This window comes from Ixodes scapularis, unplaced genomic scaffold (assembly GCF_016920785.2).
Source record: "Ixodes scapularis isolate PalLabHiFi unplaced genomic scaffold, ASM1692078v2 PGA_scaffold6__148_contigs__length_123643588, whole genome shotgun sequence".
In the NCBI taxonomy this organism is placed as follows: Eukaryota; Metazoa; Arthropoda; class Arachnida; order Ixodida; family Ixodidae; genus Ixodes; species Ixodes scapularis.
Window position 1 is genome coordinate 52342526 of NW_024609881.1, and position 24362 is coordinate 52366887.

Below are 24362 nucleotides of genomic sequence, written 5' to 3' on the forward strand. Positions count from 1 at the left end.
GTTTGTCTTTGCAAGTAGCGCCAAAAGCGCGAGCGCACGTGGCCCAGGTCTCGAGCGGCCCTTGGAAGCAAATGGCGGCGCAGCACTGAAATGAGCGGCCCTTGGAAGCGAATGGCGGCGGAGCACCCGCTGGTGGCACGTGTCTTGCGCATTTCCACAACAGTAGTTGGCGGTACTTGTGAAAACACCCTTATCAAGGGGCTTTACCGGTACCCTGCGCCTGGTGCCATCGGGCGGAGCACAAGGGCACCACGCGTCGAAGTGTGTCCTGCGTGAGCACGCGTAGTACGAGACGCTCTCGTAACCCGTGCGCTCGCGCACAACACTTGAGACGCTTCACGCCACGCCCCTTCGAGCAGAAATGCACCGGTATCTAGAGCGCCTACATGTCTGTCTGTCTCAGGGTGAAGACATTCATTGTTGCCTTGAATGTGCTAGCGCGTGACGCTCTCGCGCACTCGGTGCGTGACTTGGGAGGAAAAATGGCTGAGATGCCACCCCTCAAGCGAAAGAGCGCGTATGTATGAAGGCACTCTACCGGTATCTAAAGTCCCTTCATGTTTCGAAAGTAGCGCAAGGTGCGTCGATGCACGAGGCACGTGGAACGTGCAGCCCTTGAGAAGATCATGGCGCCATGATCCTCCCAAGGGCTGCACGTTGCACGCGCATTGTGCATCGACGTACCTTGAGCTATTTTTGAAAATGAAAAGGCTTTGAGCAAAGGTAAAGCCCTTCTATGGTGGGAAAAGTGGCGCCATTCATTGTTGTAGAAATGCTCGAGTCACGTGCCGCGCGCCACTACCGGGAAATTCATGGCGTCTGATATCTAGCTCAGTGCTGCGCTGTGCCGCCTTGATCCTCCCAAGGGCTGTACGTTGCACGTGCATCGTGCATCGACGTACCTTGAGCTATTTTTGAAAATGAAAAGGCTTTGAGCAAAGGTAAAGCCCTCTATGCTGGGAAAAGTGACGCCATTCATTGTTGTAGAAATTCTCGAGGCACGTGCCGCCCGCCACTACTGGGAAATTCATGGCGTCTGAAATCTAGCTCAGTGCTGCGATGTGCAGCCATGATCCTCTCAAGGGCTGCAAGTTGCACGTGCATCATGCATCGACGTACCTTGAGCTATTTTTGAAAATGAAAAGGCTTTGAGCAAAGGTAAAGCCCCTCTACGCTGGGAAAAGTGGCGCCATTCATTGTTGTAGAAATTCTCGAGGCACGTGCCGCCCGCCACTACTGGGAAATTCATGGCGTCTGAAATCTAGCTCAGTGCTGCGATGTGCAGCCATGATCCTCCCAAGGGCTGCACGTGCATCGTGCATCGACGTACCTTGAGCTATTTTTGAAAATGAAAGGCTTTGAGCAAAGGTAAAGCCCCTCTATGCTGGGAAAAGTGGCGCCATTCATTGTTGTAGAAATTCTCGAGGCACGTGCCGCGCACCTGAAATCTAGCTCAGTTCTGCGCTGTGCCGCCATGATCCTCCCGAGGGCTGTACGTTGCACGTGCATCGTGCATTGACGTGGTTTAGCTATTTTTGAAAATGAAAAGGCTTTCAGCAAAGGTAAAGACCCTCTATGCTAGGAAAAGTGGCGCCATTCATGGTTGTAGAAATGCTCAAGGCACGTGCCGCGCCAATTCTGGGAAATATATGGCGTCTGAAATCTAGCTCAGTGTTGCGCTCTGCCGCCATGATCCTCCCCAGGGCTGTACGTTGCACGTGCATCGTGCATCGACGTACCTTGAGCTATTTTTGAAAATCAAAAGGCTTTGAGCAAAGGTAAAGCCCCTCTATGCTGGGAAAAGTGGCGCCATTGATTGTTGAAAAAATGCTGGAGGCACGAGCCGCGCGCCACTACTGTAAAATTCATGGCGTCTGAAATCTAGCTCTGTGCTGCGCTGTGCCGCCATGATCCTCCCAAGAGCTGTATGTTGCACACGCCCTTGCATCGACGCACCTTGCGCTATAACTTTGAAACATGGATGGGCTTTAAGCAAAGGCCGCTGCCAGGGCCGAATATTCCCTTCGCGGTTAGAGAGAGAGAATAAACTTTATAAAAGCTTCATAAGATCCAGAACGTGGGTTCCTTCTCCTACGGCCGGCGTGGTGCCTCCCCTGCAGAGTGGCCGGACGGACTGGGCCGGGCGGCGACTTGCTCGGCTCTTGTGACCGCAGCGAGTTGAATAACGCAGTCGGAGCTGAGCAGCAGGGTCGTCCACTGAGTGTCTGGTTGTGTCAAATGTCGTGTGAGGGAAGACGGTGGGGGATCGGCCGGGCAGGACCAGAATATAGTTTACGCGGTTAGAGTGTAAACTAAATATGTGACAACCCGTCGACGAATCAGCAAACCGCGACGTCACAACATTGGAAACGACATTTAAAGCGGGAAATGAAAGCGTTCAATCTCGCAGCAGCACGACGACGACGACGACGACGACGTTCAGAGGATACTACACCGGGCGTCGGCGGTGCCTCAATCTAAGCCCTGGGTCTCGGTACCTCGGACGCGGCAGCTTTCTGCTTTGACTGGTGTACCCCTTAGAGCCTGATGCTTCGACCCCAGTGAGCGACAGCACCATCATGCTCCTGGGGCTCCTTTGTGCAACCATGCACCGATCGAACGGCAGACTGCAGATACCCTTGGCCTGCTGCTGACCCGCCTCAACGAAATGTGGACATCTTCAAATTGCACTGGCATCCTCCGCCATAAGAACAATCCATCTCGTCGCCATCTTGCATGCATATATTCATCGCATTATTATGTTCCTTAGACGCGGCACCGCGAGCCCCCATAGTACGGGCTGTGCTCTTTCCGCGGTGGCGCCGTTCTCCAGAGCCAAATAAAGATAGCATTATTATTACTAAAACAGTGCAAAGGGTGGGACGCGCGAGCGTCTTGAGACGCGGTTTGCTCGGCTCGGGTTGAGACGGTCTGGCACGGCTCGTGCACTGGCTTTCGCAGTGCTTTCCTTCCCCCAGTATCCGCTGAGACGCTGTTTCTTGCAAGTCGGCCCTGGTTTGGACCGCACGTTCGTTTATTCTACCGTGTAATATGGACGTGACGAAATCCTAACATGCGCCAAGTTTTCACTCGCCAAGAGGTATAGCTTTTCACTCTAGCGACGCTAAAACGGCTTAAATTAGTCGCGTCACGAATTTAGAGCTCACGACCGCCGCTAGGGGCTGTTTCGAGGCCTGTGGTTAGCCCCGAGGTGCTCGCCCGAGGTGCTCGCCACCCAATAAACGGCTCTGCCGGTATGCTGGCTACAGCGCCACTTTCTCGTCATAAAGCGGCGGCACGTGGAACTACCCAAGAATGGGGAGCGTTCGGTCATATATAATTGGGGTTGTGTGGTTATTTATACAGCGTCTAGTCGGTCAGCCTGTTCAAAGTTGTGACGAGTCACTCGCTGTAGATGATAAATTTACCCAGTGCAGTACAACCGCTAGCCTGGGCTTATTGGGGAGTTTTCGTAGATCGTTTGCGCGGTCCCGCAAGGCCCTCCGCAACCCGCTACGATAGCGGGAACTCCACAGTCAAGGCTATCGGCGCGCAGGCGCAGTAGCAACTTTTTCGTGGCGGAACGCTTAGCGGAGGGGGCAGCGCGGTCTACGAAAACTCCCTATTAAAATGCACCACGGAGTAGTGGTACACGACAGCACGCCGGTACGATGCTCAATCATATCGAAACGGGCAGGGGTGGGGATACACACACCCCTATAGCACCATAATTAGAGTTCCTTCTTACACACGCACGCTCTTGCTTGAGTGGCGATATCTCAGCCATTTTCCCGCCCAATTGTTTCTCCTTTTTTTATGCATTTTCAAGCACTCGCTATCCGGTGTCACTCAGCTCGAGCGCGTAGCTGTCGCTAATGCATAGACGCCATTTTACAACCTAAGTCACGCACCGAACGCCAGCGCGAGAACGTCACGCGCTGGCATATTCAGGGCAACAATGGATGTCTTCACCCTGAAACACACAGACATGTAGGCACCCTAACCATAATCGTAGTGCTGCGCCGCCATTGGATTCTAAAGGCCGCTCGTAATACGGGGCTCGTACACTGGCGCATTCGACGCTACTTGCAAGCCAAACGCAAACACATCAAGGGACTTTATTGTGTTTCTACGAATGTTGACCTTGTGTGTGAGTTTATTTTGTGGTCGACTTGAGTATGTTTAGTAGTGCTTTCGTTGTCTCTCCCTCGATCGCGGACCGAAACATTCTGCGACATGCATTTTTCTTGACTTGAAAAAGAGCAGGCTCTTCTAAAAAACGTCAAAAATAAAGCATCTGCTACTGCTCACAATTTTTCCTACGTTCTTCTCTCAACAAAAAAAAAAAAAAACACGAATGCGGAGTATTATGTATTCTGCATGGCTTAAGCATATAAAGTCAGTTACGAAATGCACGGAGAGCCAAACATATCTGCACTAAGCGATGCTCAAGCAAAGCCTGTTTGTACAAAACACAGTACCTTACTGGACGTTTAAATGCGACAGCAATTTGTTTCAGAAATGCCCCTCCCCCCCCCCACCCCCCCCCCCCCCCTTTTCAGGGAAAGTTGTACTCTGTAACACGAGACTAATGCGCTTTCCCAGAGAATTGACACGTAACTAACTAAAGAAGAAATTAAAAAAAAGAAAAATATTCCACCTAGATTCGTTTACTATTTGTCGTTTTTTCTTTCTTCTTTCAAATTACAGGTGTCTTAACTCTGAGATATAAAACGTTGTCTTTTCCACAGTATGCGCCTCAGCATATTAAACTTGAAAACAAAAAAAAACAAAAAAAAAACGATGCTCCGTTTTAGCATGTAGAAGGCTATGAAAATTGTTTTCTACTCTTGCTGAACACTACTCAGAATCACTCCGTAACGTTAATAACCGAATAAACTTGCATTCGTTTATCTTTTTAAGCAATGGCAGTCGACAAATAAATTGGAGAAATATGAGCATCGTTGATCCCCTCTACTCGAACATAGAACAAGGGGCCACGTGGCCTGGAGTTTATCCTATGCCGCCAACGTTAAAGGGACCATGAAATGACCTTTTTACTATTGCCAGATAACTTTTACATTGAACCGTCAATGTTCACTCAATGCCCAACAGGCATCCGTTTTCGTCTCGGTTTATTAACTTCTACACAAAAAAATTATTAAAATATCGACTTTTTCTTTCTCTCCAACTGACCGTAAAACAAGCTGCGGCGTATTTTGAAGGTCGTGACGTACCCTGTTTCCGAAACCGGAAGTTCTCTCGGCAGTAGGAGAATGGGAGCGTTAGCGGCAGTTAGCGGCGGCGAGTTGGCGGTATGCCGGTGGGTTTTACTGCGCTGATGGCGCTGATGTCACCGATGTATTTTCTGAATCGGCGCCTCTCATCGCCGCGATAACCATGGACACATCGCAGTTAAGCGAGATTCAATTAGATATGTTGCGCTACAGCGACAGCATGAGACTAGTCCCATACGCCGTATGCCTGTTGGGAAGTGCGGCGAGTCCTCCGGTGAGACTCCAGAAGTCAACCCAACTGTCATTGTCGGTAAAAGGCAGCCCGTGTCAGTCATTTGCAAAGCGACGTAGATAGAGAGAAATGACCGCGGCGTTTTTCGCGGCCTCGGAGATGCAGGAGCGAGCCGACGTTGAAAACGATACGTTTCAACTACGAGAGTGCCAGCAAGAGCCACGTAAATACCTCTTCACATTTGGAGCGGACGCGCGCGTTTGATGGAAGTGCTGTATTCGCGCTGTTGGTAAGCGCTTCGGGACCGATCTTTTACGATTGCAACTCGATACTGACGCGACAATCGGCAAAGGAAGGTTGGACCGGCATTGCACATAGCTCCCACTAACTGTTATAGCTCGACAGTGACGTGCAGTCTGTCAGAATAAAAATGGCATACTAATAACAAAGTGTACATACCGTGTTACGAAGGTAATCCATACGGCGTTGATTTGAGCTCTATATCACACAAAACAAGAAGATAGAATCAACGAGAGTCCCTTTTCGACGACAGTGTTCGTGAACACTGCCTCCGAAAACAAGGGGAAGAGATTGACCTCATCCCTTAATCTAAGATTGAGGTCAGCGATCAAAATACGGGAAGGGTCCACAAGTGTCGCGCGGGCATATTCCATTCACCACGCCAGCCGGTCGTAGGCAGACGGTCTTGGCCAAGCACCATCGAAGCAATGCTGCGCCGGAGTCGGAGTACCTGCTAGGCCTATCTGCCGAGCTCTCTTGGTCGCGGGTAGGTGAATTCGTGGCCGTTCTGGCTTTTCTGGGGTGTTTGTAGATCCAGCGTTCTTGTTCGTCGTGGTCTGTTTCAAGTGCTTTTACTTGCTGCTTGAAGTCAGGACGCGCGAGAAGAACAGGCAGAAAAATTAACCTTACTTGATAGTCGCGGCCAAGCAACTGAGTCCAACGCTGTCGGCCCGTCAACGGTGGGCCCGTCGGCCCTACCGCCCCTGCTTCGTTTACCACACGATAGATGGCGCTTGGCTCTCAGCATTATCAAATTTAGCAATTTTCGTCACATCTCTAATTATGCTACAAAATGTGGATCTGAATAATATTTAACAAAACTTTTAGGAAACATTCGCCGGCTATTTATTGTTTACGATCGCGGTGCTGGTGAGGTAGGCTCTTACCCAATAGGGGACGTGGATTCGGCTGACGTGCAGCGATTCCGCGGATGTATCGCAGTGAAAAGGCAGAGAGCTTTCGAAGGAAAGAAGACGCAAAGGACTCCAGTTTTCTTTTAAAAGTTCTATAGAAAATAATTTATTTTGGCTCCCTATTTTTGTGTTTTTGCGTTTCTCTTCACACCTTTTACGACGTGAGGTGTATGAAATTCGATTTAGAATCGTTTCATGGTCCCTTTAAACATAGGCGCGCGCTGGGGTCCGCAAAGTAGAAGAAAGCGTGCCGATCTCAAGGCATCGTTAGAGTTCGGCTATTCGCCTCACCGCAGTGGATGGACACGACCCGCTACCGATTGTCCGCACTGATTGTTACGAGCCGAAGTCGAGTGCTCACGCAGTTCTCGTGTCCAATCCACAAGCCACGCTCGACTGTCGTCAGGCGGTTGGTTTAGATCCCGCAATTGCATCATCAAGCTTCTTGCGAAAGCAAAACCAAAAAGACAGTCCACTTCCATCCTCGCAATGTTACCGCAACCAAGAAACTTCTGAACTAGTTGCGGTCCGTGCGAATGATTGAGCAAGACTTGGGCCAGTACGCCACTGTAAGGTAATAAACAATCCATTCCAATATCGTTTCATGACCCCTTTAAGTCTGATTGCAGCCAACACTACGACCCGATGGAGCCTATCAAGTTGCTCCAAAAATGTGTTGCCATGGCGCTTGCCCTTGTTGCGCGTTCGCTATCACCGCCTAAACCAAACACGCACAGTTAACGTGTCGTGATTAGGCGTTTTTTTCCTGTGTGAATAATTTAACAAACGTACAGGCACCTAAAGCCGACGAAGCAGCGAGCAGGCGACGAGGAGGCGTCGGTACGCAAGGCAGTCTGGCATGGAGTTCTCTTTCGCAGCGTCGCTTATCATGACGTCATACCGGGTCCTGGGCAGCTTTACTACGACATGAGCGAAATGAAGTTAACGCACTTTAAACTGACCCCATAAACCGGTTTCTGACATTATCGGGCTGATATCTAATACAGGGTCTCTAAACTCCTCAAACACAAAGTTGGAGCTGAAAGTTTGCGGAGCGCTCCGATTAGGCGTCGGCGATGAAAGTGCGAAATCATCGTCGTGATAGGCTAATCGGTGCGCTCCGTGAACTTGTAGTCGGTTTGCCTTGCTGCATACCCGACCCGGAGGAATAACACGGAGCCAACGGTTTTAACAACAAGAAACTACATTTAATGGGACATGGACGAGACGATTAACATGGTTACCAGCGGCGCCTGAGTCCAGGCAGCGACTCTCCGTGGGCAGCCTCTGATCTGTCTTATCAAGGCGGCGCACCCGATGTGCGCGTGGCTGCCGTGACGTCGCGGTCACGCGCGAAGAGTTCGGCACCTTTGCGTCGCAGTCGGGCAACTGGGCTGGGGAGCCGCCAGGGTGCCCACAAACTTCAGCCCCACCTTTGGCCCAAACTTTGTTTGACGAGTATACGGGCCCAGGGGTGCTCGACAGAGTATCAATGCATGAAACCTTCGGAGTCAAAGGAAAGAAAAAAAGAAACTGGTGTTGTCTATGCAATAATTGTCGCTAAGCTTTTTTTTCTTTTTTTCAATATCATCAGAAAATTATTTTGGGCTATTCTGGCGTTTAGAACGACTGAAAAATGTTTGAGGTGAAACAAAAATAGAATTGTCTTACCCATTACTCACTTTATTTCGCGCAAGTAAGCGCCACAGTAACACAAGGTATATTTTTGTGTACATGCGAAGTATAGAGAAAAAATAGTTTTTAATTTTTCGTGATTTACTCAGGAAAAATGTCAATCGCTTCCACCACCTCCAGACTCCCGCGTAGTAAATACCCTCAAGAGAAGTTAGTAAACCGATTAATGCGTTCAGTCTAGGCCGCGTTCAATTCAGTTCGCCCACGCTGTGGATTAACTAAGTTGAACGCCCGCGGAGGGGGGTAACCACTGACTCAATTCAGTCCGCTACCCGTCGTTTGAAGCGCCATGTGTATTTTTGTTTGAAAACCGTTTCACAGAGTACGGTAAAGCACCATCTTAGACGCTCGGCTTACAAACATACTTATTTCATTATTTCATAAGCTAGACTCCAGTTACTATAGCAACTGTGGCGCGCTAAACGACGGGAGGAGAGCCGTGGAGGGAGAGGTAAAGGGGGGGGGGGGGGGGGGTTGCTTCTCGCGGAGGCAGTGTCTATGGGCAATTCCGTAACCGGGTTAATGCACTAACGTTGGTGATGGATAGTTTGAACGTCAGTGAATAACCTCTTTTGCCCGATTGAAAATGAAACCGCCCACAACGTGATAAGAAAACTGAATGAAACGTCATCACGCAAAGCAGACATCGCTGTATATTTCACTTCCTCCAATATGACAGTCACGCAAAGCTCGATGAGGACAACGTAAAGAGCTTGAATATAAAAAAATACGCCTCATATTACCTCAAGAAAGAGCGCCGTCAAAGGCCTAGAAGGCATCCAACCACACGAACAACTAAAACGGCAGGTCATAGCTTGGTATCTCCACTTTTTAGATGATAGATGGCGACAAAAACCGAGAGGAAAAATTTTGACAAACGTGACTTAGCAATTTTAGCCTCGCCTTACTTGCTTTATCGGATCGTTGAATTGCTTACGGCTTGACTTAAAACTGGAATTAGGTAACTAAAACTTTTATATCTCGCCTTATCAAGACAAGTCACCCAAAATATTATGCAAAAAAATTCAGGATTCATTTGTTTATTTTTGTCACTTGCTCAGAGCGCACGTTCTGATGTAGTTAAAATCGTGTCGTAGATGAAAATGAGGAAAAGAAATGATAGCTGCGCCGCAACCTCAGTGGGACATTGTTGACGATTATATGATCACACTCCGTAATTATGAGGAAACGATTCGTCGAGACGACACTTGAGATCCTGCTCGCGGTCCCGAGTCGCCTGCTGCAGAGCCTGTTGGACCAGCTGACGGGAGTTGGTCCGGTTGCCCAGCTGGTCATCGCTGAGCGCGGCCAGGAGGGGCCAGTACTTGGCGCGGATCCGCCTAACCTGATCCTCGTACACGGAGAGAAGACAACACACGTTGAAGCCCGTGTAGCACGCCACGCACGTGCTGATGGGGCGTATCACAAAGCACGTGGGATCCTTGTTCAGCCAGCACTTGATGTACGTGCTGTCCGGGTTGGGCGGCTTTTCGTACAACGCGAACAGTTCGTCCATGCCGAGGACCCTCGACTCCATGACGCCCCGCTGGATCGCGATCGTCTGGTAGGCCGAGTGCGTGTCGAAGACTTTTCTCACCTTCACCCCGAACGTGTTGTAGAAGGTCTCCGCGATGTTCCGGAAGTCGTGGACCACCTTGAGCATCTTGGCGGACTCAAGGAGGATTTTGAGGTTTCCTTCCTCGAAGAGAGCTTCGCTTTCCTTGACGTCAAAGATGTATACGTGCCGCCAGAGTGTAGCCAACGTCACCATGCTAATCCGGCCCCTGCTCCTCGCTGCGAGGCCCTCGGCGTCCAGTCCGAGCATCTTGCTCTCGAGCAATTTGTTGACGACGCGGACAGACAGCGAGGTCTCGTCTACTAGCGTAATGCTGCGGTACAACTTTCCACCTCCCGTTGCCGCGCTGTTCGATGCCATGGTCTGTAGAATCTTTCCTGACGACGGCACGACCGGAGATGTCAGCGTGTGAAGCTGCAGTTTGAGTATGAAAAGAAGGTGAATACTCGAAAGGCGTAACAAAAGAAATTACTCTTTTTTTTCTTTGCGCGTGCGCACAACGGGATTTTTGGTGCCTTTAAACACGGCGACATTTTCCTGGAAATGTAGTGGAGAGGAGGAGAGCGCGCGCACAGCTTTAATGAGCTCCAAAAGTGGGAGAGGGAACACGTGCCTGTACTCTCTACTGCATTGCCAAGAAAGGTTGTCACCGAATACAGTAGGTTGCCGCCCTTTTTTTTGTTTGTTTTTGTCATGACTTATGGTTTAGTCAGATAGCTGTCACAGCTCACTGTCGTTTTATGTTGCGGGTTGTGATGCGATATTCTTCTCGGTTTCGACTGGTGGGACGCTGCAGGTTCAAAAGTGCATCGTAATGGCGCTTATCAACTTTCTGCATTTCCCATCATCATCTAACCCAACCAAGCGCGATGCCCCACGATCTGCGCTTTATCCTGGGCCCCCAAACTCGTCGAACACAAAGTTGGAGCCGAACGTTCACGGAGCGCAGCAATTGAGAGTCCGCGACAAAAACGCGAAGTTATCGTCGTGATTGTCCAATGGATGCGCTCCGTCAACTTCGGCTCCAACTTGGTGTTTGACGAGTTTAGGGCCCCTGGTCGTGATCATTGTAGCGGGCCACGACAACATGGCCATGGCCATGAACTTGTCTGGCTGCTTGATTGGCTTCATTGAACCGTCACTCCGGCTACGATCGAACTTATAGTAAAATGAAGTAAAGTTGGCTCTAAGACATGCTCTCGGAATGTGCAACAGCTCTCTTTTGTGGCACATCGGGCTACGCGCTCGTGCCTACAACCCCCATGACTCGTGACATTTTTTTTTGAACGGGTGACATTGGCTGGCAAGTTGTAGGGCTGCTTGAATAACTGAAGGAGGCCCCGTTGTTTCGGCGAAATGTTTTTTTTATGCATGTTGGTCGTTGTACTCGTGAAATGTCATTCACATTACCACCGTGAATTAATGAGGTAAAGTCAGACTTGTGCCCCATCCTTGAAGAATGTAATGGATTAGAATTACAAATTATCGACCCTCAGATGTGATGGATTACTGTGACAAATTATTTTCACCGGAGAGTAACGGATTCCCTTACTCGTTGCATTACTAATTACTTTCATGTTACTTTTCCCTGCACACTTATCAAGAAATAATTAAAACGATCGTGATGTTTCCAAAAATGATCTGCAACACTACACTCCATTTTTCATACGTTCGTATTATTGTGGTCCTTGTAAAAATGAAATATTGTATTTAAGTATAAAAAAAATGTAGGTACACTCCTTCCACCTGTAGGCTCACAAGAGAGCGAAAGGTGTAACCACACCCGCCATCCGGCTAACTTACGGCGACCGGAAATGGTCTCTGGAATTTTGCAGACAAAGTTAGCGGTGCGCATGCTCAGTAGCAGGGTCTACCTCCGCTAGGAGATCAAGAAGACAACTCCTACTCGACGGTTTTTTATCTTTGTTTTGGCCTATTTATAGACGCATTGCACGTTTTTGTAGTAGGTCTAGTGATCGGTCATACAAAACAATTGTGTTTTCTTTTCGGTTATTCTCCTCAGAATGTTTTCTATTTTGTTGGAATTGCTATCTTCACGCTGCTGAATGGGCCTGCTCGTATTGCTCAGATTTTCGTATTATATTGATTTTTTCTAAAGTAACGAGTAATTGATGTAATTAGTTAGCAATATTAGTAACGAATTCGCAAAAAAAGTAACTTGGAAATTACAAAATTACTTGAAAAGTAACATATTACAAGTATTCCGTTACTTTTAACAGACTACTTCCCAAGTCTGGGTAAAGTGCGTCATTTTAACTTGATGACTAACTTACGGTATTTCCAGAAAGAGGACGTTAGATTCCTGCATTTGCGGTCTAGAAAAAGAGCAACTCGTTAGAGGCTAGATTTTAAAGAAATATTCAATTCTTACAGCGTTTGCGTGCATTTTTAGCATCATTACAACGTTGGTAATTACTGCGTCTAGATTTTGTATTTGCTTTAGTTGCATTTTCTTGAGCGGAGACATAATTTCTAAAGTTTCGAACCAGACTCACCCGAAACACGTTTTGTTAAATACGACAAACAAAAACTAAGTAAACTAGCAAAAGGTGTTCGTGACTGCAGGCGCCAATACAAGTTTTGTTATATATCCTGTATATAACTGTTAAATTAGTTTATGTATTTTGAACGAGAAACAAATTTACGGAGCAATATTAAAAGTCTAAGTTCGACTTCTGAACCCAACACTTAAAGAAATCTTTGCACTGCTTATCACTCGGGCGAGAAATGCTGAATCACTGAGCTGTTGACGAATGCCGAGCGCCCGATATAGCGCACATTGGATAACAGCTCATGCTCAAAAGGCGTACCAAAGCCCAGCAGACAAAAATGGCAGTGCGCAGAAGGTGATTTTTGCAAAGTTCTATAGACCGGCACGCTGTTTACAAACAAGCCCGCGTTTGCCCACGCCATGTGTGGGCACTGCGCGTGCGCAGAAACCGAGTTCGCGTGAACTGAAGCGTCTGCGCATGCACAGTGCCGTCGACAGCGCCACCGCAGCTGTGTGACGTCAGGGCCGCGTGTCGGTCTATAGGTGTCAAGTCATTAATTATAGCACTAATTCCACATGCCTTCAAAAGTTTGCGTGACTTTTCCCCGCGCAAAAAGTCAGACTTTACAAAAAGCCCAATGTTTACGCCCTTGGACCCATAATGAAAAAATATCCTGCCTTAGAAAATAAACAGAAAAGAGCTGTTACCGTCAATTTATAAATAAAACATACGCAAAAGCATGCGCGTTACCTTCTGTCGGTAAGTTAACGCGTTCCTTTTATTTGAGGTAAAGTAGGTCGGTAACGGCTTCCTTTAGTTTGCAAGTAACAAGTAATTCTTATTTTGTCACTTTTCTTTTTTAGTAACGCCTACAACACTGTCTATCTGTCGTGTTTTTTTTTTTTTTTTTTTTTTTTGTTCAGGCTTTCCCAGCGCTCCCATCTTCGTCTGCTGGGCTATGGAACGCCCTGTGAGCATGAACTGTTGCCGGCATCTGCAGTGTATCAGACACTGCGCATGTATCACAGCTCAGTGACTCAGCATTGTTTGCCCGGCTTGTAAGCGATGCAAAAATTCATAGGAAGGTATGACACAGGAAAGTTAAGGGCGTAACTCAACGCAGGGATATTTATTGGCAATCAGCTCCGGGAAAGGGGCCGCGAAATTTCGTTACGAGCTGACGCATCCCTGAGGGTGAACAAAATTCTAGGAGCTTTTGCAGTCTCCACTTTCCTCCTTCGCCGAGATTGTGGCAGCTATGACATAAGAGTGGTACAAAGGTACACTACTCGAGCGCGTTCGACAAGCTAATGGTTAATCCCACTTGTAGATCTGGAAGGGTTTCTAAAATTCGCGAGAGAGGCGAAAAGTCGCTCCGTGAGACGCGCTCCGACTTGACGAGCGGAAGATGAAATAAACTTTTTGAAGCGACCTGCTGGAGAAAGTGTGTCGTTCAAAATGGCCGCTGGTCGAACTTGTCTAAGCTCGAACGTTTCGAGCCGACTGAAATCTCTGACGACCTATATCTACTGTCGCTGTCCTGCTGCGGAAGCAACACGCGACCGTGCGTGCGACACACGTCGGGCGCATTTGCGGTGTCCCTGTCAGAAATTAAAAGGAAGACGTCTGAATTGGCCACTGTCCCATAAAGTTTGGCGGAGCGGCGCGGCACACATACCGATCGCCAACGGTGTAGCTCAGATTTTTGGTAAGACTTTAGTAAACACAAAAGGAGAGCGAACTATCGCTTGCACGGTCGTATACTAGTCTGTTCTTACTTTATGGCATGGGAAAACCCAGGTGGCATGTAGTGGAGAACAATCAGTTGCGGCAAAATAAACGCGCCCAAACTTGCGCCTGCTACCTTCTTCTGATGCCGTTCCTTTTCTCGTTCTTCAGTTCAGGTCATTGCACACGATTTGCCAAGACCCAGTCTAGGCTCCGCACCCCCGATCCACTTGAGGCACGAGCGTTCGAGCCGTTTTAACTCCGTGTAAAAGAACCGACGGAACCGGACAGATGTAACTCGAAAGGTCCGGCTAGGTTCAGCGACAGCAACTCGAATGCGCACCGCCGAGTGAAAGAAACTCACGTAAGGCGCCTCTGTAGACATCCATCAAGGTCCCCAGATTTTCACAGAAAAACTTCGGCGGTATTAGAGCGCTCCACGGGGCGAGTGCGGCCATAAATCTGGTAGCTGCGGACGATGACAAACTACAGCCGGGTCTGCCACATAAAGATGAGCAAAAGATGCGCACTTCAAAAATGACGTTTTTTGCGCGCTCCATATCTGCGGGGGGAACTCACCGTAAGTTTGGTTTCGGGTATACGGTGCGACCGATTCACATGAGACGCATAAGTGGTGTCACACTTTTGTTCTCTCAAACGAGTTTCTCGCTTTTAAGCATGAGGTGTGTTTTCTATGAATGAAGACCAAGCTAGGTCCATGTGTGACCAACCATTCTATCAGATGTACAACATCGTGCAACTTTGCAAATTTTGTTTTAAAAACAATCATATAATTTAATAAGACAACAAAAAACGTTTAAATTGAGTTCAGTGTATTCCATCAGCTGTGATCGGTCACTCTAAATAAAATATCCCGTACACAACCGATTGGTTAATTGCGTCCTTTAGTTCCAGCTACGAAGGTTCCCTTCCATATATAATGAGCCTTACTTTGTAAACACAGCCAAAAACAAAAAGAGAGACGACAAGACTTTTATAAAAGTCATTCAAATGCTCTATTGGGGCGGGCTAGTGTCACGAACGTGATATCCATTTATTAAAAATGTAGAAATTAATGTTTCATAGGTATACATTATGCATACAAATCAAAGTTTAAAGTGATACCTGGTGTGGAATCAAGCACAACAGGTCAATTGGCTGGATCAACCTTATAGATGATACACCCGTTCCTTGGTAAAAATAAAAAAAAAAGAAAACGCCCTAAATTACTGCAAAGGCTAGCCTTATTCCGTCTCAGACGAGTGTAAGGCGAGTGCTTAACCAACTTAACTATGTTAAAATATAGGTTTTCGGTCATGCATACAATTTTTTTTCCGATTCTTCCCAAAGTCGAAACTGTTTGTATGTACACTGAATTCAATGTTTATCATTTTTGTTTCTGAATATTTTTTGTCCTTTCCTCAATCTTGTCTAAGGCTGTGTACCTTTCCAGTGCCATCTTATTTCCTTTCTCTCTTTTTGTGGTGCTTTGCAGGCCACGATAACAATTGTTATTGATGTTTGCACGAAGCTAAAACATGAAGCGTTAACTGATGTAATACTTTTTTATTTAGTAAATTCCTTACATAAAAATAACGCAGTCGCCTTCGGAGCATCACGGGTGCTAGAATTGTGGGTTGTCTGGAGATACGAATCCACGAATTATTTCATTTTGTATATTTGACAACAGCAAACTAAACGCGAAGACACAATGGACGGATCGCATTTTCGAGTGAGCCTTCGAAAGTCAGTGTGGTTTTCTAAATTCGTGTTGATTATCGATTGAAAACGCCGTGTTTAATAATGTATGCAATTTCCACATCTTAATCACGTTTTTTTTTTTATCTTGATATTTCTATTCATCTTTGCCGGGATATTTCAGACCAACAAAAGCGGTTTTGTGAGTTATTGCGAAAAATAGAGGACGTATGTTTAAGGAGAGCAAACATTATGCATTATTCTGCCATTGCGAAAACAGTCTCATTCAGAATTACCATATTACGGTTGGAAATAACCCGTTTCCAAATGGTGAAAAGGTTTATTTCAGTGTAGTTCGTTCCTCGAAGAAAATAACATTTTAAGCCTCGCCTATTTTTAGCGGCTCCTGATTTTTTTTTTGTTGTTGTTTCGTTTGTGGACAAGACCAGCATAAAAGGGAAATCGATGACCGTGACTGTTAACACGCCGCCGCTCGGAGCACGCAAAAGATCTGCTCGCGCTACAGAACTCAGGTACCCTGTGCTCAATCTCCAACCCTGGACATTTCGACCTGGATGAGCATAATACCAGCGTGCGATCATGTATCACTATTTTAAAATGTGCGTTAAAAAACCCCATGCTAGAATTCGTGCTGCAGTGGCAATATCTCTCGTTGCCAACGGCAGGAGACGCCCATTGGTGCTGAATAACTTCCTGTTTTAAAATACAAACATATCCATTACTTATACCTCAAGCGTGTTTGAATTTGTGGCAAAAAACTAAGACTGAATGAGTGAACAAACGAACAAATGCGCCGAAAAAATACAGGCACACAGACGAAGGGAAGCAGGACAAGGCGCACGGTCAACTGAAGTTTGTTGAAAATTCACACGTTATATAGCCACAAAAACCCTGTTTATGCTATCTGCTCAGCTCGCGTTTCAAAAATGCAAACTCATTTGTAGATAAAGATACGGACGTGTCACTTATACATTTCTTCTCTCTGGTCCTAATTTCAAATGCTATTTGCTAATGCTATTGGCATCTGAAACTAGGATCAGGGAGAGGAAATATATAAGTGGACACGTCCCTATCTTTATCTGCAAATGAGTTTGAAGTTTTGAAACGCGGGCTGAGCAGATAGAGGAAACAGGGTTTTTGTGGCTATATAACGTGTGAATTTTTGATAAGCTGCAGTTGAGAGTGCGCCTTGTCCTGTTTCCCTTCGTCTGTGTCCCTGTATTTTTTCGACGCTTTTTGTTTCCAATGAACCAACTGGCCAAATTTCCACTTTATTGTGAATGAGTATGCTTGTAAAAAAAGAACTCGCATCCCATTATGGTAGTTCCTGACCAAATTCTTGCTATTAGAATACGCCGTAGGCTCTCACGGACTAGAGTCCCGTTTTGACACCACGTGATAAACATCGGCCACACTTGTCGGTGCCATAACACAATAAACTTGCCATACAACATTACCTCCGTGAAGCCTTTTGCTGTCACTTGCTTATAGCAGTAATTTTCTCCTAGTCAGGCTTCGATTTTTCCGTCAAGCTGTAGACTCGGTAACCTATAGTGAGACTCCTAAACCGGATTCTTCTCTTCCCTCATTTTATACATTACATGCACGGCCGCTTTGGATTCCCCTCATGTCCTCACTGCCAGGACTACCCCTCCATTGTACACATGCTCTGGCATTGTCTCCAAACCCAATCCTCCCTCACTTCCCTCCTCTCCACTCTCTTCGCCTCCTCGCGACCCCCGACTGGGCAGGCTGGTTCGCTCCCCCTCCCCAACTCGTTGGTGCACTACTGCCCCTACTGGTTCAGCACGTCCGTGCTGTGCTGGGGGAACAGTAGTGACTCGAACCGGGCACCGGGCAAAGGTGAGAACAATAAAATGTCCCCTCTCTCTAAACCGGAGTAACGGATAAAAGTAGGTTACAACGGCAGTCGCTATCACCTTTAAACTATTATCGTCGACACTATATGTTCATTGGCCCAAACTGAAAGCCACAACAGTAATTCGAGTTTACTTCGATGGCAACCGTTCAACCCCTACACAGCAATCTACACAAAGCGCGATAAACTAAAATAAGAACCTTATCGTACTATTTTACGCAAGCATTTGTATTTTAAAAACAAAGAAATGGGAGACAAGGAATATAAAATATTGGGTGATTTAAACGAATTCTGAAACTATGATCATGCGGCCACTCGTGATCTCGGCTTCCACGGGTCCTTCTTCGTTGGACCGATAGCTTAGGTGTGCTCGCGCTGCCAAAATAGAAGTGGTGGCGCTTGGGGTACTCGGTTCTTTTGCAAGATCACCTTTATGGTTTGCGTTCCTGACGGCCGCCATGGCAGCTGAAGCAAACAAGGACATCTGGAGAATCGGAATACATTGGCTACCTCATGGAATCTGCTTTTTTGTCAACTTCTTCTCCGCTCCTGAGATGCGGTCATTGTCGACTGTACACTATGGGTAAGTGAATTCTCCATCCCCTCTTTAGAGGTGATTGGCGGAAGTCAATTTCTTACCTTTTCTGGTGCGAATTTAAGTCTGCTGGTACGTAATGGCATATGTAAAGGCTTCCGGTCGTTGTTTATGTGTGGTGCGACGCCTATTTTACACATGTTCGATTGCTTGCGCTAGCTTGCGTCCGGCGCTTCCCTTTCCTCTGTGTGAGCGCGTGTTCCCGAGGCTCCTGTCGTCACCGCCGTCGAGTGTATATTTTATATAAGAATCAAGCATTGTCGAGGCCATCGGAAAATTCAGTTGATATGTTAAAATCATTTTAAATTTTTGGTAAGTTTTGTGATCCGCAACGACGCAATTGCAGGTGTATTTGTCGGTTGTACCTTTGTTCACTTTTCGCAAATTTTGCCGCAGTCAATGGTATTGCGGCATAGGCCGATAAGAACGTCGACGAAAAAATCGCAAAGCAGGAAACGTGGCCAAACTTGTATTCCTTTCTAATTTATTTGTTCAGCGGCGGTGGGCGTCAATTCGGAATTTTGTGTTGGTTTTTCTCAAACCCCCTTGCAGCCCCCTCAGTTCAGGATTAAGGCAACTAACATGATTTTATTACTTGGTGGCGGCGGAGTAAGTACGTTAATACTTCAGGCACTCGTACGAACATAATACCACAGGAAACACACTTATGATGAAACCTCGGAAACCTAACTAGTTTATGTGTTCGCCGGACTTCAGAACTTTAAGTTATTCGCCCGGTGAACTGTAATTAGTTTATTGAAATGTTGCGAAAATGAAAGATAATTAAAGTCAGGTGGAAGAAAACGATGACATCTACGTGCCATTCTAGCTGAATGGCTTGAAATATGCTCTTTTCTCACGATCCCCAGTCAGTGCAACTAACAGAAACTTGGTTACATGACATAATTCGTGACGATGAAATTGTTCCGCTCGGTTATCATTTGTACAGACACGATTGTGACTTTTGTGATGAAGGCGTAGTGGTCATTGCAAAATCTCATATTAATGTAAGAGTACTTGATCAGATTCAGAGCCCTGAAAGTCAGTTTTTGAGAGTTTCATTATAGAAGCTTAATCTCTTAGTATTTGCTGTATATCGAGTTTCAAACGCGAGAGATCTGTTTCTTAATAGCCATATGACCGTCAGCTGGCCTAGTATTGGAAAAATGTGATTATAACGGGCGCCGTTTATTTACCCCATTTAGATTGGAAAGAGCTGGCGTACGAAGCATCCAGCAGGAATGTTATTATGTTGGATATAATTTTTAGCCTTAAACGTCGACCAAAATGTTCAAGAGCGCACTATTGAGTTTGTTATTTAGGCCTTCATTTTTGTTCTTCAAATATTCTCTGATGGTTTGCTTAGTGTTAAACTCGGTATTTCAGCTCATCGCCTGTTGTCTTTTTGTTGAACTGCTAAACAGATTAGACGCACCAGGAACCGATAAGCTGTAAATGTTGAAGAATTTGAAAGAGGTAATGACGAAAACATTATCGGTTACCTTCAGGGTGAATTAAATGTTACCTCTGAGGATAATGTTTGTAGTTTATGGGAAACGTTTAAAGATGCTATAAAAGTTTCTATTCGACATTTTGTCCCTTCCAGGAAAGTACGAAAGAATCACCAAGACTTTTTGGTTATTTGGGGAGTTATTTAAATTAAGCGCAAGACAAAGCGATGTAGAAGGCACCATAACACTTCAACAGGTGGTGAGGGTAAATCTCGCAAAAACAAAATATTTTGAGGTAACGGTTCCTAAATGTATTAAAAGTGATCCGCAAAACGTTTGGCGTTATCTTGGACAAAGAATGGAGTTGCCGGAAAAACTAAACATTGATGAGAAGTTTGAAAACGAGGATAGGAAATAGAAAACGCTTTCAATCGGAAATTTCAAAGTATATTTAATGAAAAAATTACCGCAAGGCACAAAACCAAACTGTCAGTTGTAACGAAGTTTTGTCCATTTAGACGGAAGGGGTTTTGACCAAGCTACGTAAGCTGAACGTTAAGAAGAGCCCTGATCCGGATGGTCTCGCCATTGCTCTTTTTAATGTGCTACGCCGAGGAATTGGCAACTTTTTTAGCTACAATATTTCAAGTTTCGTTGCTCAACGCCGGAGTGCCTAACGACGGGAACAAAGACTAATTGATACCGATTCACAAAGAAGAAGATATATTTGTAGTGTCAAACTATCGGCCAAAATCAGCGACTTGTAGTTGTTGCAAGTTACAAGAACACGTTGTGACCGGCTATATTAAAAGTGTTCATTGTTTAAACTTAAAATGATATCTTATCACCTAAGTGGCATAAATTTAGCATGGGAATGCCTACCGTCACCCAACTCATAACGACAGCTCATAAGTTTTCCTGGACACTCGGTGACTCAGAGCAAGTTGATGCAATTTTCTCAAATTTTTTCAGAACTTTGTCAAGGTACCACATGGAAAACTGCTATATAAGCTAGATCGTTTAGGCTTGCTTTGTTAAGCTATTTGAATAGCAGTATATTTAAGAAAAATAACTCAGGTAATTGATGTTAATGGTCATGTGGCCGAGGTTCTTGCTGTCACATATGGTGTATCTCGAGGGAGTGTGTTAGAAGATTTGCGTTTCCTGATATACGTTAATGATCCCTCTGAAATAGTGCCGCAGTCGGTTTCGATATGATTGCTCTCAGACAACTGTGTTATATTTAAAGACATTTACTCTGCTAACAATCAGGTTGCACTTCAAGAATCTATCCTCAAAATTGAAAAATAATGTGAAAATTGGGACTTGAACTTGAATACCGAGAAGACTGCGGTTTCGAGAACTACAAGGAAAAGAAATATAAGCTCACTTGCGTACCGCTTACTGAACTGTTCTTTTCCAAAAGTTGGTAGCTATGCATATTAAGGCGTCACCATTACTATAGTTTCAACATGGTCAACACGTAGCTCGAATATTTGTTCCGCAGCACTCTGTACACTGTGTTTTCTAAGGCGTAAACACAAATACGTCCTTAGTAACATGAAGCGTCTTGCATAATAAAAATGTATTAGGTCCAAACTTGACAATGCATCAGTCATTTCAGACCCATATATAATATATATTACTGAAATTTGATAAACTATACATTCACAGGCTTGCACTCTACGTTTTCCAGGATTTTAGACGTCAAAATCCAGCATATCGCCCAGTCTGCTCTAGACCCGACCACCATTATAACACTCGTAATGGAATGTATGCACTTACAACTTAGGACTAACATGGACTCAAAAACACCGTGATTGTGCGGTTGCTCGCCGCACCATCGTTGCTGTTCAGCAGCTCAGACTCTCCGTGCAACGCTTATGTGCTCCCGGTCACAGCTTCGCAATACTCTGGGTACCCGGACACTCCGGAATACCGGGCAACGAACAAACTCACCACCTCACCCGCGCGCTCTTACTATCTGTGCTGGCCACAGCAAGATCCGAAGGCACACTCTGCCTTCCTCACGAAGAAGTAAAGTCCCGCGCGCTACCGCCCGAGCGAGCGAAAGACATATTCAAGGCACGGCACTACCGCAGAGCCCACCTCTTGGCTACCGCCAATCCCCTCCTTTCACTCTTCCCTCGTTTTCAACTCTCCTCTCGCTGGCACCTTGTCGCGCTCCGCCAAATTCAGACTGGGACCATCCTCACCCCTTACCTGCTACAGCGGTCCGGTCAGCCCACCAGCAGCCACCACGGAAAGTGCCGTGGTGCTCCAACCACCACCCCTCCTGGTGCATGCTAACTGTGCCATAAAAACGCTGATCTGGAGCACGTGCTCTGGGTCTGCCCGCTATACTCAGAGTCCCAGACCCGCACCCTGGCTACCATCCAGCAGGGTTTCAGACCTACCTCGCTGCATGCCTAGGCATGCCTGTACCCCTTCTCCCCCAAAGTGATTGCTATCGAGCTCTGGCGATCCCTGCTCGCGTACATCCAGGACCCTGCAGCTCCTTCTGTCGACACGCGACTTCAAGGCACTCAGCTTTCCACCACTGAGCACAGACAAAAGACAAAGCGTGAACCTACCCTATCCCGTGAACCCATCCTCTGACGCCGTCGCACCAACCGGGCCACCGTATAAGAATAGAGGCCCCCTGTCCCCCGCCCGTGTACTCTAAACCCTTTCACCGCAGCATTTCTTAATGCAAAAAAGTGAAATAAAGGTTCCCACTACCACCACCTTGCATATAAAATTTCAAGCTTTCTTAAAGGGTAACTACAAAGAAAAAAAAGTGTCATTTTAAACAGCCTAATTGAGACACTCATGTGCCAAAACAAATCTTCCGCAAAAAAAAAAAGATAGCAAGATTTACGCCGCAGGATTTAATTCAGTCGGAGTCCCAACCTCTACACATTTGGAACTCCCGCTCTTTCGACCCGCGCAGAGGAGAAGTACGCCCCGCTTCTCGCTCTTGGATTGACTTGGCTGCGGAGGTGAACGACGTACTCAGCGTGTCGACTTCCGGTGCGTCTCTTTGAAGATACAGGTATGCCAGATCTGGAGGGGGGGGGGGGGGGGGGGGGAAAGGGGGGGCGGGAATTGTGAGAGGTACCAAGCGCTACAGCTTCCTATGAAACCTCCTCCGAATTTACGGTGACCCGTGCTGGCCGCTTAATGAAAACTTCGTACCAGTGCTGCATCATCTGTAGGCAGAGTGTCGAACCGAAATCTTTATCGGTTCGGTTACGGTTCGGGTTCACGGCTTTCGGTTCGGTTCCGGTTCAGTTCCGGGGAGCAAAAAATAACGGTTCAAACCGGTCCGAACCGGTTCGAACCGGTTTGAACCGGTCCGATCATGGTTGCCGGTTATGAACCGGTCCGAATCATGGTTGCCAGTTATCTGAAGCTTTGTCTGAAATCACAGGGAACGCTTTTCCGTTCTCCCAAAATGTTTAAACAGTTTGCGACAAAGAAAAGCAATATTACGCGAGCTTCCTAACACCGAACCTAATGCTGAGGAAGTCACACCTTTGAATCATGACGATCGGCAGTTGCGTCTGCTCTGAACAAGCACCGAAATGGCGGCGCCCACAACAATGTCGGGGAGCGGAGTGCCCATACTCTAAGCGCAGCTCATTATGTGGCTCTAGTTGGCGGCATAGGATAAGCACCAGGCAACGTGGCCGCTTCTGGCTCCGAGCTAAAGAGATGAATGATGCTCATATTTCTCTAATTTTTCGGCGACTGCAATTGCCTAGAAAAAAGAGCAAAGCCAAGTTTATTCAGTTATTCACGTTAGGGAGGGATTCTAAGTAGTATTTAGCGAATATATAAAAATATTTTTATGGTTCCTTTATGCAAAATAAAGAGGTGGTCGAAACTTGTGCAATAACTTGAGAACGACTCTCGTGTGTGACTTAGAGCGGTTGCCAACGTTCGGCTGTACCTCCAAGCCACTAAAATCTTTTTTTTTTTGTCTTTTAAGTATCTTTTTCGTACACACATGTAGTTCTATATGTAACGTCATATTAATAAGTCGCATTTAGTCATTTTAATAGTTCTATTCTCGGGGACATCTTTCGGATGCAGTTCAGCAACAACGTAAAAATGTTTGGGTGCCTCAATAATGTAAAATTGGTCGTGCAACTTTTTTTGTACTTTCAGTAAATACTGTTAAGAAGGAACCCCTGACATTGATGACCTGTGAAAATATCCATTAGTTTTCCCCTCAGTACAATAACAGATACAGAGAAAATAAAGAAAAGAGACAGCTGTCGATCCGCTCTTCAACTCGCAATTTGAAAAAGCGGCCACGTGATCTGACGCTAATTATAGACCCTTCAGTGTTAATCATAGTCAAGCGTTAGGGTTTTAAAAGCAAAAGCTTGGGCTGGAGCTTCAGAAAATGTTAGAGTTGAGCTATTAACATATTTAATTGAACGCCAGCAGTTACCAGAATGTTTGGCGGTGCTGATTGTCATGAACCCGAGCACTCGACTCGGGGTTTTGAAAAT

At 46.4% G+C, this 24362-nt stretch overlaps 1 protein-coding gene across 1 annotated transcript in view; it reads left to right on the plus strand.

Moving 5' to 3' along the window:
• The first annotated feature begins 18372 nt into the window (after positions 1-18372).
• LOC8039620 (glutathione hydrolase-like YwrD proenzyme) overlaps positions 18373-24362 on the plus strand; it is a 259339-nt gene continuing 253349 nt past the window's right edge. The window contains exon 1 of the mRNA XM_042294763.1: positions 18373-18376. Coding sequence (XP_042150697.1) covers positions 18373-18376 — 4 coding nt within the window. The remainder of the gene's footprint in view (positions 18377-24362) is intronic.